This window comes from Hypanus sabinus, chromosome 4 (genome assembly GCF_030144855.1).
Source record: "Hypanus sabinus isolate sHypSab1 chromosome 4, sHypSab1.hap1, whole genome shotgun sequence".
Classification (NCBI taxonomy): domain Eukaryota; kingdom Metazoa; phylum Chordata; class Chondrichthyes; order Myliobatiformes; family Dasyatidae; genus Hypanus; species Hypanus sabinus.
The window spans coordinates 113,092,268-113,106,390 of NC_082709.1; the positions used below are offsets into that span (position 1 = coordinate 113,092,268).

The 14,123-nt window shown below is 43.8% G+C and overlaps 1 protein-coding gene across 2 annotated transcripts; it reads right to left on the bottom strand.

The window, feature by feature from the left end:
* Positions 1–1,203: 1,203 nt before the first annotated feature.
* On the bottom strand, positions 1,204–13,977 carry LOC132393112 (uncharacterized). Of its 2 annotated transcripts, none has more exons than XM_059967929.1 (2): positions 11,043–13,977; positions 1,204–3,725 (listed from the first exon to the last, which is right to left on the bottom strand). In XM_059967929.1, the coding sequence occupies exon 2, from the start codon at positions 3,557–3,559 to the stop codon at positions 2,141–2,143; it is 1,419 nt and encodes a 472-aa protein (XP_059823912.1). In that variant the 5' UTR covers positions 3,560–3,725; positions 11,043–13,977; the 3' UTR covers positions 1,204–2,140. The 2 variants fall into 2 exon arrangements, 1 of the variants encoding a protein (XP_059823912.1); XR_009511753.1 differs by lacking the exon at positions 1,204–3,725 and adding an exon at positions 7,137–7,527.
* Between the last annotated feature and the right edge of the window lie 146 nt (positions 13,978–14,123).

Consider the following 14,123-nt stretch of genomic DNA (forward strand, 5'->3'; position numbering starts at 1 on the left):
CACCTTTGTTCTGTCAGCCGCAAAAGGTAGTTTCTCCTAGTTGCCACGCATTTCAGCTTGACTTCCTATTCTCACACATGCATATCTGTCCATGACCTCATCTACTGCCACAATGAGGCCAAATGCAGTTTGGAGAAGCAACACTTCAATATTTTGTGTGGGTAGTCTCCAAGCTAATGGTATTACCATAGATTTCTCTAACTTCCGGTAACCTCTCCAACACTCCCCAGCCCCATTCTGATGCCCCACACCATCTTTGCCCCTGCCTTAATGACCTCCCTCTGGCTCCTCACCATAGAACCATAGAAAACCTTCAGCCCACAAAGCTGTGCTGAACATGTCCTTACCTGAGAAATTACCTAGGGTTACCCATAGCCCTCTATTTTTCTGAGCTCCATGTATCTGTCCAGGAGTCTCTTAAAAGACCCTATCTTATCTGCTTCCACCATCGTCACTGGCAGCCCATTCCACACACTCACCACTCTCTGCATAAAAAACTTACCCCTGATATCTCCTCGGTACCTACTTCCAAGCACCTTAAAACTGTGCCCTTTTGTGCTAGCCACTTCAGCCCTGGGGAAAAGCCTTTGACTATCCATATGATCAATGCCTCTCATCATCTTGTACACCTCTATCAGGTCATCTCTCATCATCCGTCGCTCCAAGGAAAAAAGGCCACGTTCACTCAACCTATTCTCATAAGGCATGCTCCCCAATCCAGTTAACATCCTTGTAAATCTCCTCTGCTCCCTTTCTATGGTTTCCACATCCTTCCTGTAGAGAGGTGACCAGAAATGAGCACAGTACTCCAAGTGGGGTCTGACCAGGGTCTTATATAGCTGCAACATTACCTCTCAGCTTCAAACCTCAATCCCATGATTGATCAAGCCCAATGCACCGTATGCCTTCTTAACCACAGAGTCAACCTGCGCAGCCGCTTTGAGTGTCCTATGGACTCAGCCCCAAGATCCTTCTGATCCTCCACACTGCCTAGAGTTTTACCATTAATACTATATTCTGCCATCATATTTGACCTACCAAAATGAACCACCTAACAATTATCTGGGTTGAACTCCATCTGCCACTTCTCAGCCCAGTTTTGCATCCTATCAATGTCCCGCTGTAACCTCTGACAGTCCTCCACACTATCCATGTAACGTTCTCCTTCGCGTGTCACGAACGCCGAATTTAACGTCGAAATAAACCACAGTTAATAAGAACCAGATTGCAGCAAGATTAACCATTTACTGTTCACTCTTCACATTAACATATGGTGAAAACTGTTGATAAAACAATACAAGATTGATACAGTATTTGTTCCTTCCTTAATATCACATTTCAAGTGTAAATACTTGCAAAGGTGACTATAACTACATTACACTAAGGTGCAGTATACAGGGAGAGTTTACCTGCTCCATTGACTACTTTAAATACACTTCCATGCAAACTATCCACGACTCTTTAACTAACGAAAGCATAAACATTATCTACCGTCGTTACTTCTAACAGGATCAGCATTAACATCTTAGTTCAACATATCGATTATCTATTAACTTACAGCGTTGCTCTCACTGTGATTTCTCATGCCTGCAAAACAACTTCTGCTCGGGTCTGCCTCGTGGTGAGCCCCCACCCTCGTGTTAATTCCAAACCGGTATTTTCCCACAAGACGCGGCGAAACCGGATGTGACGTCATCGCATGCCGATATATTTTACATGCAATGAATATACTTTAAACACTTCTAATTCTAACTAGAAAATACCATCGAATGAATTACTAAGCGGAAATATTATAAACTAAATAACTGTCGTAAAGACAGCACACTCCCCGCTTGACCTTCGTAAGGTCACAATGAGCAGAGTACAAAACTTAGTCTCTTAATCAGTCATTGGGTAGAAGTAGAATAACTTCTGTAACTGGCCCTTGGTAAATTTTCACATCGCCTTGGTCGGTAGTCTTCAATTCGATCTTCCTGACATGTCCATCCCCGCTAGGGAATGTAGCAGTGATTCTGGCCATTGGCCAGCTGTTGCGGGCGATTTGCTTGTCCCTGAGCAGGACTAAGTCTTCAACTTGAAGATTCCTTCAGGGTTCTGTCCACTTTTGTCTCTGTTGCAACAAAGGTAGATATTTTTGTCTCTAGCGAGGCCAGAACTGATTTGCCAGAGCCTGGACTTGTCTCCATTGCTTTGTGTACAAATCCTTGTCTGAGAAGTCTCCTGGTGGAGGAGGTGCTCCTGCCTTCTGCGTAAGGAGCGTTGATGGCGAAAGTATAAAGGGGTTTTCTGGGTCAGAAGACACAGGTAGGAATGATTGTGCGTTTATAATGGTTGTGACCTCTGCCATTAGGGTGCACAGTACCTCGTGGGCCAATCGGGTGCGTTGCTGCATCTCAGGTTTCCTTTTCTGGGTTTTCCGTAAGGATGTGAACCGTTTGACTGCCTGCTCTTTGTTATCTGGTGAGCGCTGGCGTGGTTCTCTGAAAGGCAATGGGGCAACCCCATTATTTGCTTCATCTCTGAAGACCTTGGTGTCTTTGGGTTTTAAAGAAATGGTATCTTGAGCTGATTGTGCAAGTTTGTTTCCATGCTCGGTTTGAACGAAAACTGACTGACCTAGCGTCTCGTCGGTTACTTTACGCTTGGTAATGTCTTGTTGTGCTTCTTTAGGGTACACCTCAGTGAGGCAGATCTTGGAACAAGAACGGCTTGACTGAGTTTGACTGCAAACTTCTGTACAGTTCGAGCTGACAATTGTTGTCCTGGAGTGAACCTCTCCCTCCCCGCCGTCCTGTTGTGGGGGTGAAGGAGCGTTGTCGGTTCTTTCATTCTTGACTTCATCACGGAGCCGTGAGGGTAAATTTCCTTCCTCGTATGGATGTGATGCAATCGTGACTCTCTGAGGTTCCTCGTAGCTGGGGAAGTTATCGAATACGTATGGAGAGGGGAGACGAGCCTGCCTGTCTATTTGAGATTGTACATAGTCGCTTGTGCGTTCCAGTCTGGTCCTTTCTAAAGTAGATCTTGCTTTGGTCAGATCACGCGACCCTTCAGCTTCTTCTATGTACTTTGCTTCCGCCATGGCAGCTTCTTCTTCTCTTTCTAGCTGCAGCACTTGCAACTCTGTCGATATTTTTGCCATTTCCAACTGGATTTCGGTTTCTCGGGCGGCCGCTTCGGCTTCTCTGGCAGCCGCTTCGGCTTCTCTGGCAGCCTTTTCTTTCTGGATTTCGGCTTCTCGGGCGGCCCTTTCGGCTTCTCTGGCAGCCTTTTCTTTCTGGATTTCGGCTTCTCTGATGGCCTGCAGCATTTTCAAAACTGCTTCTTGTCTGGCGTAACGCAGTCGCACCTTGGCGGCTTCTGCCTTGGCTCTTGCCTGGGTGGACTTACTTGATGTCGGTTTACCACCCTTGTCGCTGAGCGCCATCGACTTGATCCCGGATCGAGCTGACATTGCAGCACTTGGAACACCTGATAACGCCCGGGTGGGCTTACTTGATGTCGGTTTACCGCCCTTGTCGCTGGGCGGCGTCAACTTGATGCTGGATCGAGCTGACATTGCAGCACTTGAAACACCTGATAATGTCGCTTTTTCACTGTAACGTTCTCCTTCGCGTGTCACGAACGCCGAATTAAACGTCGAGATAAACCACAGTTAATAAGAACCAGATCGCAGCAAGATTAACCATTTACTGTTCACTCTTCACATTAACATATGGTGAAAACTGTTGATAAAACAATACAAGATTGATACAGTATTTGTTCCTTCCTTAATATCACATTTCAAGTGTAAATACTTGCAAAGGTGACTATAACTACATTACACTAAGGTGCAGTATACAGGGAGAGTTTACCTGCTCCATTGACTACTTTAAATACACTTCCATGCAAACTATCCGCGACTCTTTAACTAACGAAAGCATAAACATTATCTACCGTCGTTACTTCTAACAGGATCGGCATTAACATCTTAGTTCAATATATCGATTATCTATTAACTTACAGCGTTGCTCTCACTGTGATTTCTCATGCCTGCAAAACAACTTCTGCTCAGGTCTGCCTCGTGGTGAGTCCCCACCCTCGCGTTAATTCCAAACCGGTATTTTCCCACAAAACGCAGCGAAACCGGATGTGACGTCATCGCATGCCGATATATTTTACATGCAATGAATATACTTTAAACACTTCTAATTCTAACTAGAAAATACTATCGAATGAATTACTAAGCGGAAATATTATAAACTAAATAACTGTCGTAAAGACAGCACAATCCACAACACCCCAACCTTTGTGTCATCAGCAAACTTATTAACCCATCCCTCCATTTCTTAATCCAGGTCATTTATAAAAATCACAAAGAGTAAGGGTCCCAGAGCAGATCCCTGAGACACCCCATTGGTCACTGACCTCCATGCAGAATATGAACCATCTACAACCACTCTTTACCTTCAGTAGGCAAGCCAGTTCTGGATCCACAAAGCAATGTTCCCTTGGATTCCATGCCTCCTTACTTTCTCATTAAGCCTTGCATGGGGTACCTTTTCAAATGCTTTGCTGAAATCCATATACACTACATCAATACTCTTCCTTCATCAATGTGTTTAGTCACATCCTCAAAAAATACAATCAGGCTCATAGGCACAACCTGCCTTTGACAAAGCCATGCTGACTACTCCTAATCATATTTTCATAAATCCTGCCTCTCAGGATCTTCTCCATCAACTTACCAACCACTGAGATAAGACTCACTGGTCTATAATTTCCTGGGCTATCTCTACTCCCTTTCTTGAATAAGGGAACAACATCCACAACCCCCCAAACCTTTAGAACCTCTCCCGTCCCCATTGATGATGCAAAGATCATTGCCAGAGGCTCAGAAATCTTTTTCTCTCTCCTCCCACAGTAGCCTGGGGTACATCCCATCCAGTCCTGGTGACTTATCCAACTTGATGCTTTTCAAAAGCTCCAGCACATCCTCTTTCTTAATATATCTACATACTCAAGCTTACCAGTCTGCTGTAAGTCATCCATCTTTCCTTTATTTCAGTAGATATAATCCTATCAAATTTCTTCTTTAACACTCTATCTCTTTCACTTATCATCTCCCAGTTTCTCACATCATACCCACTCCATCACCACCTTCTCCCTCTCATCTGAACTTGCCTATTACCTGCCTGCTTATATTAGACCGTAAGATACAGGAACTGAATTGAGCCATTTGGACCATCAAGTCTGCTCCATGGCTGAGACATTTCCCTTTAAACCCCAATCTCCTGCCTTCTCTCCACATCCCTTTAATTCCATGACTAATTAAGCCTACCAACCTCCGCCTTAAATATAATGAATGACATAACCTCCACAGACACCTGTATCAACAAATTCCACGGATTCAACATTCCTCCTCATCTGTGTTCTAAATGGACACCACTCTATTCTGAGACTGTGACCTCTGGTCTTGGACTCCCCCACCCCCCCCCCCACCACCATCATAGGAAACATCCTCCCCACATCCACTATATTGAGGCTTTTCAACATTTAATAGGTTTCAATGAGGTCACCTTCTGAATTCCAGTGAGCGTAGGCCCAGAGTCATCAAACACTCCTCAGATGGTAAGTCTTTCGAGCCTGGAATCATTTTCGTGAACCTCCTTTGAATTCTCTCGAATGTCAGCACATTCTTATGTAAAGGGCCCAAATCTGCTTACAATAATCTGAGGCCTTAACAGTAACTTGTAAAGCCTCAACATATATCCTTGCTTTTATATTAAATTCCCATCAAAATGAGTGCCAACATCACATTTGTCTTCCTCATCACTGACTCAACCCACAAATTAATCTTTAGGGAATCCTGCATGAGGACTCCTAAGTCCCTTTTGCCTCAGATTTTTGAATTTTCTCTCCATTTAGAAAATAGTCTGTGCTTGAAGCAGGCCCAACACCAACCCCTCTGGAACATCACTAGTCACGACAGCTAACTAGAACAGACTCCCTCTACCCCCACTCTTTGCTTCCTGCCTGTCAGCTAATGCTCGATCCAAGCTAGTATTTTCCCTGTAATCCTATAGGCTTTTAACTTTTTAAGAAGCTTCATGTGTGGAACCTTGTCAAAGGCCTTCTGAAAATTCAAGTACACAACATCCACTGATTCTCCTTTGTCTATACTGCTTGTTATCTCTTCAAAGAATTCCAACAGATCCGTCAAGCAAGATTTTCCTTTCAGGAAACCATGCTGACTTAGGCCTATTTCAGCATTTCCCTCCAAGTACCCTGAAACTATATCTTGAACAAACAGCTCCAAAATATTCCCAACCACTAAGGTCAGACTAACTGGCCTGTAATTTCCTTTCTTCTGCCTCTCTCCCTTCTTGAAGAGTGGAGTGACATTTGCAATTTTCCAATTCTCCAGAACCATTCCAGAATCAGATCATTACTAATGCCTCCATAATCTCTTCAGCCATTTCTTTCAGAACCCTGGGGTGTAGATAATTTGGCACAGGTGACTTCTTAACCTTCAGACCTTTCAGTTTGCTAAGCACTTTCTCCTTAGCAATGGCAACTTCATTCACTTCTGCCTTCTGACACACTCGAACTTCTGGCACACTGCTAGTATCTTCCACAGTGAAGACTGACGTAAAATAGTTATTCAGTTTATTCACCATTTCCCTGTTTCCCCCAATCCTACCTCTCCAGCATAATTTTCCATGCTGTGATATTTACTCTTCCCTCTCTTTTTCATTTTGTATATATGAACAAACTTTCGGTATCTTCTTTAAAATTATTGGCTAGCTTGCCTTTGTATCCATCTTTTCCTCCTTAATGCCTTTTTAAGTTGCCTTCTGGTGGTTTTTAAAAGTCTTTGGCTTTGACTTCTCGTCAGCCATAGTTGCACCATCCTCCCTTTGGAAGAGTACATCTTCTTTGGGATTTATCTATCCTGGGCCTTCTGAATTGCTCCCAGAAACTCCAGCCATTGCTGCTCTGCTGTCAACCCTGCTCGAGTTCCCTTCCAATCAATTTTGGCCAGCTCCTTTCTATTGCCTCTGAAATTCCCTTTACTCCACTGTATGTCTGAGTTTAGCTCCTTCTCAAATCACCTCTGAAAAGGAGCTAAACTCAGACATACAGTGGACGGCACTGGACGGCAAGTCTTTTCTGAAGTGTTGCTTCCTCAGAATTTTTTTTCTTTTTGTTCATGATAGACCACTTGAAGCTGAAAACAAATATAATTGCAGACTACTTGTATCATGTGGAAAGTTGGACAAACAATAAATTAACTTTTATAGAAAATGAGTTTAATTGCATAATGGTGTTGACACTTTGCAATAATTTAACTACGTTAAAACTATTTTCTTGATGAATTTCATTTATACTTGGTACCTGAGGTTTCCTGCTTAAGTGGGAAACAATAATTGGCCAGCATTGATGGATTCCAGTTGCCCTGATACCATTTCTCCAAGACCGCAATGTCCTGGTGAAACCTATCACCATGCTTGTCACTGACAATGCCAAGATTTACAGGGAAATAGTCTAAATGGGAATGCAGAAAATCAATCTTTAGTGACCTGTTGAACTTTAATGGTTTTGTATGCTTGAAGCATGTTGTCAACCAGCTGGATATAGTTCAGTGCTCTGTAGTTGCCAAGAAAAATGTCAACATCCTTGAATCCCTTCATGTGATTTTCTCTGATCCCACTCAAAGTCCTTTGACTTGCCTGTCATTGAAGACCTGTTTGATTTATGGACCAAAAAAAATGTGTTCCTTAATATTGGCATCAGCTATTCCGGGAAACATCTGCCTCGAATATCAAAATCCTTCTCGGAAATTTATAGCCTTTCTAAAACCTATCCTGCCACACAGCATCTGCCCTGACTAAGCACATCCAGACATGCCTGGACAAGACAGAAAACTTTTCAACTTGCATTGTGGGCCACATTTTAATTGACTTGAATTATGAATTGAAATAACAAATATTGGCAAATTTTTTAAAAAGCTGTGTAATGGGAACATTTCATGGTGATTTTCATGATCAGCAGCCCAAATTCCAGAAGATAAACCCAAAAGTATTCAGAAAGCAAAATCTGTGTTGTCTGGTGTGATTAATAAATGAGCAATACAATAGCCAATGCACTGCTGTAACCCTAACTAAACCAACAATCACATCAGATATTTTAATACAGTTCTGGCTCCATTTGCATCATCCTCAAACTCCAGCACCTAACGTCAACTGGAATCTCAAATGACTAAATCAAGAAGCAGAAGAGGGATGATTTTCCCACTGCCCGCATAATCTCAACCCAACTCTAACCCAAATTTATGTGTCCCAGTGCACACCTGGTTAATTAAGCCAAGTGGTGTTCGACCAGGTTAATGAAAGGCATGTGCCAGATTAGAGTGGCTCCACAACCCTATCAGCCACAGTCCCACATACTTCATGACACTAAACTCCACAACTCAATCTCTCCCAGCCCTACTCTTAACCCTAATCTTAACATCCAAGGGCCTACACACTCCACCTAACTCTACCCACACCCCAACAAGCCAGCTTACTTGTGTAAGGAGGAGAAAGATCCAATAAAGGCAAGTGTTGGACCTGTTTAATGAAGGCATGGGCCAGTGTGAGTGGTGAGGTCAAAAAGCACAAGAGTGATGACTTTTCCACTAGCCACACAACCTCAACCTAACTCTAACCCTAATGCAAATGTGCCAGTGTACACCCGGTTAATTAAGCCAAGTGGTGGTGGACCTGGTCAATGAAGGTGTGGGCCAGATCACAGTGGCAGGGTTGCGTGACACTGAAGCACAAGACCGATGATATTCCCACTGGCCACATGATCTCAACCTGACATCACTCAAGCCATCACCTTTAGCAACATACACAAAACACTGAATAAACTCATCGAGTCAGGCAACGTCTATGTGGGGAATGAACAGTTGGCATTTTGGGTCAAGAGCCTTCATCAAGATGCTGTCATCCTTTGCTGACTTCCTGCACATTGAAATCCATCTAAGGTTATTTCCTGAGGGGAAAATTCTGGTTGCTTAAAAGAAGAATAAATGGAGATGTTTTGGAGGATATTTGTATAGTATTACCTGTGAGCGGGTATTTATAGCCTTACAACGTATTAAGATAAACACCTCGGGCTTATCTAAGTGCATGATTGGACTTTATGGAAAGCTAGAGAAGTTATGGAAGCCACTGCAGAGATACTTGCTTCATCTCTGGCTACTAGTGAAGTCCCAAAGTACTATTGTTGGCTAATGTTCCATTGTGTAAGAAGGATAGCAAGAACAAAGCAGGGAAGTACAGGCTGGTCAGCCTGACATCAGCAATGAGTAAGTTACTGGAGGAAATTGAGGGTCATAGACAATCAGATTAGAAAGTTAGCATAGCTTTGTGCATGGAAATTTGTGCTTGACAAAGCATTTGGAGTGTTTCAAAGCGGTAACCAAAAATGTGAATGAGTGTAGGATTATTTATCCTTTAGCAAGGCTTTTGACAAAGTGCAGCCAGCCGGTTGTTCTGGAAGGTTAGGTCTCATGGAATTCGTAAGTCCACTGTTACCCCATCCTCCCGTAACCCTACCAGGGATGGGGTTCCTCTTGTCCTCACCTACCACCCCTCCAGCCTCTGGGTCCAGAACATAATTCTCCGAAACCTCAGCCCATCACCAAGCACATCTTTCCGTTCTCCCCCCACCCCCATTTTCCGCATTCCACAGGGATCGTTCTCTACACAACTCCCCTATCCATTCATCCATCCCCACTGATCTCCCTCCTGGCACATCCTTGCAGGGAGAACAAGTGCTACATCTGTCCCTGCACCTCCTCCCTCACTACCAACTAGGGCCCTAAATGGTCCTTCCAGGTGAGGCAACACTTCACCTGCAAGTCTTTTGGGGTCATATATTATGTCCTGTGCTCCTGGTGTGGCCTCCTGTACATTGGTGAGACCTGATATAGATTGGGAGACCGCTTCACTGAGCATCTACACTTCGTCCACCAAGACAAGTGGGATCTCCCAGTGGCCACCCATTTTAATTCCTCTTCCCATTCCGATATGTCCATCTATGGCCTCTTCCACTATCATCATAAGGCACACTTAGGTTGGAGAAACAACACCTTATATTCTGTCTGGGTAGCCCCCAACCTGATGGCATGAACACTGATTTCTGAGACTTCCGGTAATGCCCCTCCTTCTCAATTTCCCACCCCCTTTTCCCTCTCTCACCTCATCTCCTTGCCCGCCCATCGCCTCCCTCTGGTGCTCCTCCCCATTTTTCTTTATTCCATGGCCTTCTGTCTCTTTCACCAACTTCCCAGCTCTTTACATCATCCCTCCCCCAGGCTTCACCTATCACCTGGTGGTTCTCTTCCTTCCCCCAACCTTTTAAATCTACTCCTCGGCTTTTTCTCTTCAGTCCTGCTGAATATTTTCGGCCTGAAATGTCAACTGTACTTTTTTCCATAGATGCTGCCTGGTCTGCTGACAGTCTCCAGCATTTTGTGTCTGTTGCTCACGTTTCCAGCATTTGCAGACTTTCTCGTTTGAGACCTCCATCAATTAAATTCTGGTACTCCTCTTCTTCCACGGCCTTCTGTTGCCAGCTCTTCATCTCTTTCACCAATTGAAATTCCCAGCTCTTTATTTCAGTCCTCCCTCTCTCCTGGTTTCACCTATCACCCTGTACTTCTTCCTCCCCTCCCCCCACCTTCTCATCTCTTCTCTCTAGTCGTGATGAACAGTCGCAGCCTGAAACATCGACTGGTTACTCTTTTCTATAGATGATGCCTGCCCTGCTGAGGTCCTCCAGCATCTTGTGTGTGTTGCTCAGCTTCCCAGCATCTGCAGATTCTCTCTTGGCAGTTAATTTCAATACAGATTAGTATGAGGTGGTGCATTTTGGAAACTCAAACAAGTATAGAACTTGTATTATGTTCTATACTGTGAAATGCAATGGAACAGAGGGCTACAAGTGCATAGTCTGTTGAAAGCAGTGTCACAGGTACACAAAGTGGTGAAAAAGGCATTTAGCATGCTAACCTTCATCAGTCAGGGTAATGAGTATAGGCGTTGGAACACTACGTTGCAGTTGTCCAAGTTGAGAGAGAGACAGCACATGGAGTATTTTGTACAGTTTTGGTCACCCTGTTACAAAAAAGACATGGTTAAAATGTTAAGTGCAGAGAAGATTTGAGGATGTTGCCAGGACTAGAAAATCTGAGTTAAAGGCAGATTTTCACCAGACCATAAGATTAAGAAGCAGAATTAGGCCATTTGGCTCATCGCTCCTGTTCTACTATTTCATCCTGGCTGATCCAATATTCCTCTCAGCCCCAATCAACTGCCTTTTCCCCACACTCCTTCATGCCCTGATCAACCTCTGCCTCCACAGCTGCCTGTGAAAAAGAACTCCACACATTCACCACTCTCTAGCTGAAGAAATGCTTCCTCTTCTCCATTCTAAAAGGATGCTCCTCTATTCTGAGGTTGTGTCCTCTGGTCTTAGGCTCTCCCACCATAGGAAACATCCACTCTATCGAGGCCTTTCACCATTTGATAGGTTTCAATGAGGTCACCCCTCATACTTCTGAATTCTAGTGAATACAGGCCCAGAGCCAATCAACGCTCTTCATATGACAAGCCATTCAATCCTAGAACCATTTTCATGAACCTCCACTGAACCCTCTCCAGTTTCAACATATCCTTTCTAAGGTGCCCAAACCTGCTCACAATACTTCAAGTGAGGCCTCACCAGTGTCTTATAAAGTTTCAACATTACATCCTTGCTTTTATATTCTAGTCCCCTTGAAATGAATGCTAACATTGCATTGCCTTCCTCACCAGAGTCAGTCTGTAAATTAACCTTTAGTAATTCCTGCACAAGGACTCCCAAGTCCATTTGCACCTTGTTTTTTTGCATTTTCTCTCCATTTAGAAAATAGTCCACCCTTTCATTTCTTCTACCAAAGTGCATGACCACACACTTTCCAACACTGTATTCCATCTGCCATTTCTTTGCCCTTTCTCCTAATATGTCCAAGTCCTTCTGTAGCCTGTCTGAGTAGGTACTATATCCGTTGCGGACATTGGTGACCATGGTTTTCCATACAGATCTATCCCTTGTTCTTTGGATGACTTCCATTTCCACGATGTGTAGCCACCTGGCTAGGCTTTTGATGTACAGAAGCCGAGGTCTTCCTCTAGGTTTGCTCCCCTCGATCTTTCCAGAGAGTGTGAGTTTTTCTAGTTCATCTTTCCGCATGATGTATCCTAGGAATCTGAGTTGTCTTTCTCTTATTGTTGGTATCACTGATCTAACTGCTTGGGCTCTTGTGAGAACTTCTTCATTTGATGTGTGTGTAGTCCATATTTGCTTTGGGTAATGACATTAACGTCAACCATGGCTACCTCCAGGTCACTGTTAGGCAAGGTGTAGCACCTGTTAGCCTCCCTACTTGGGTTACAGTGAAGCCATGGAATGCAGGTGGTGGATGAAGCAGAAGGCAAGTTGTGAGTAACACAATCAATGGTTCCTGCTCCTCAGATGCTGAGCAGAAGATTCTTTTAATAGGACAATGGTCAGGGTCACCCATCTTGTAAAGACAGCATCGGAAGCAAGGGGAAGCTACTTCTTGTACGTTTGTATTTCATCCCTAGTACAACCATGGTTAATACATGGTAGCCTTTTTACTTCCTCAAAACTACCTACCCCTCCACCCATCTTCTTATTGTCTGTAAACTCTGCAATAAAGCCATCAATTCCATCATCCAAATCATTGACATATAATGTAGAAAGAATTGGTCCCAACACAGACTCCTGTGGAACACTAGTAGTCAGTGGCAGCCAGCCAGACAAGCCTCTCTTCATTCCCACTCTTTGCCTCCTGCCAATCAGCCACTGCTTTATTCATGCTAAATCTTTCTATAAAATCATGGGCTTGTAGCTTGTTAAGCAACCTCATGTGTGGCACCTTGTCAAAGGCCTTCTGAAAATCCAAGTACACAACATTAACAAATTCTCCTTTGTCTGTACTGCTTGCTATTTCTTCAAGGAATTCCAACAGAGTTGTCAGGCAAGATTTTCCCCTTGAGCAAATCATGCTGACTATTGCCTATTTTACCATGTGCCTCCAAGTTCCCTGAGACCTCAGCCTTAATAATCGACTCCAACACTTTCCCAACCACTGACGTCAGACTAGCTGACATATTCTTTCCTTCCTTCTGCCTCTCTTGGAGTGAAATTTGCACTTTTCCAGTCTTCCTGAACCATTCTACAACCTTGAGATTCTTGAAAGATAATTACTAATACCTCCACAATCCCTTCAGCCACCTCTTTCAGAACCCTGGGGTGCATACCATCTGGTCCAGGTGACTTATCTACCTTCAGACCTTTCAAATTACCAAGAACCTTCTCCCTCGTGTTGGCAACTTCACACATGTCATGGGCCCAGGCACCCAGAACTTCCACCATACTTTGTGTTTTCAACAGTTTTTATTCCTTGGAACGTCGGAGAATGAAGGGTGACCTTACAGAAATGTTTACAATTATGAGAGGCATGGTTAAGGTGGCTTTTCCCTAACGTAGGTGAGTTTAAAGCAAGGGGGCAATGAAGGAAGATTTTAAAGGGTTCCAATGGGCAGCTTTTTCCATACAGGGGGTGGTGAGTATATCGACCAAGCTGAAGAGAAAGTGGTTGAGTAAGGTACAATAGAATCAGTTGGAGTGGGCAAGGCCAAGAGGAAACTTGGGTTGAGCCTTATGGGCAACATGGTTAGTATGAACTTGATGGGCTGAAGACCCTCTATCCATTCTGTATTGCTCAATGACAAAATAACAGCAGCAGAAAAACCTGGCCGGTGTTGTGTGGTAGGCTGATGAAATCCCTTAGTCCACAGAATAACTATGGTGGGGCCTATGGTCTCAAAATGTTCACTGTATTTTACCTGGCATATTGGAAGAGTAATCCATGTTAAACTGCTTTGCGTCTCTAAATGATTGGCAAGTGTTATTTACAGTACAAGTTCATACTGACACACAAACCTTGAGGAGAGGTGGTCTCTACTGAAAATACTCTTCGTCACAGTGTGAAGAGAATATTTTTGAAATAAATAAATGTACAC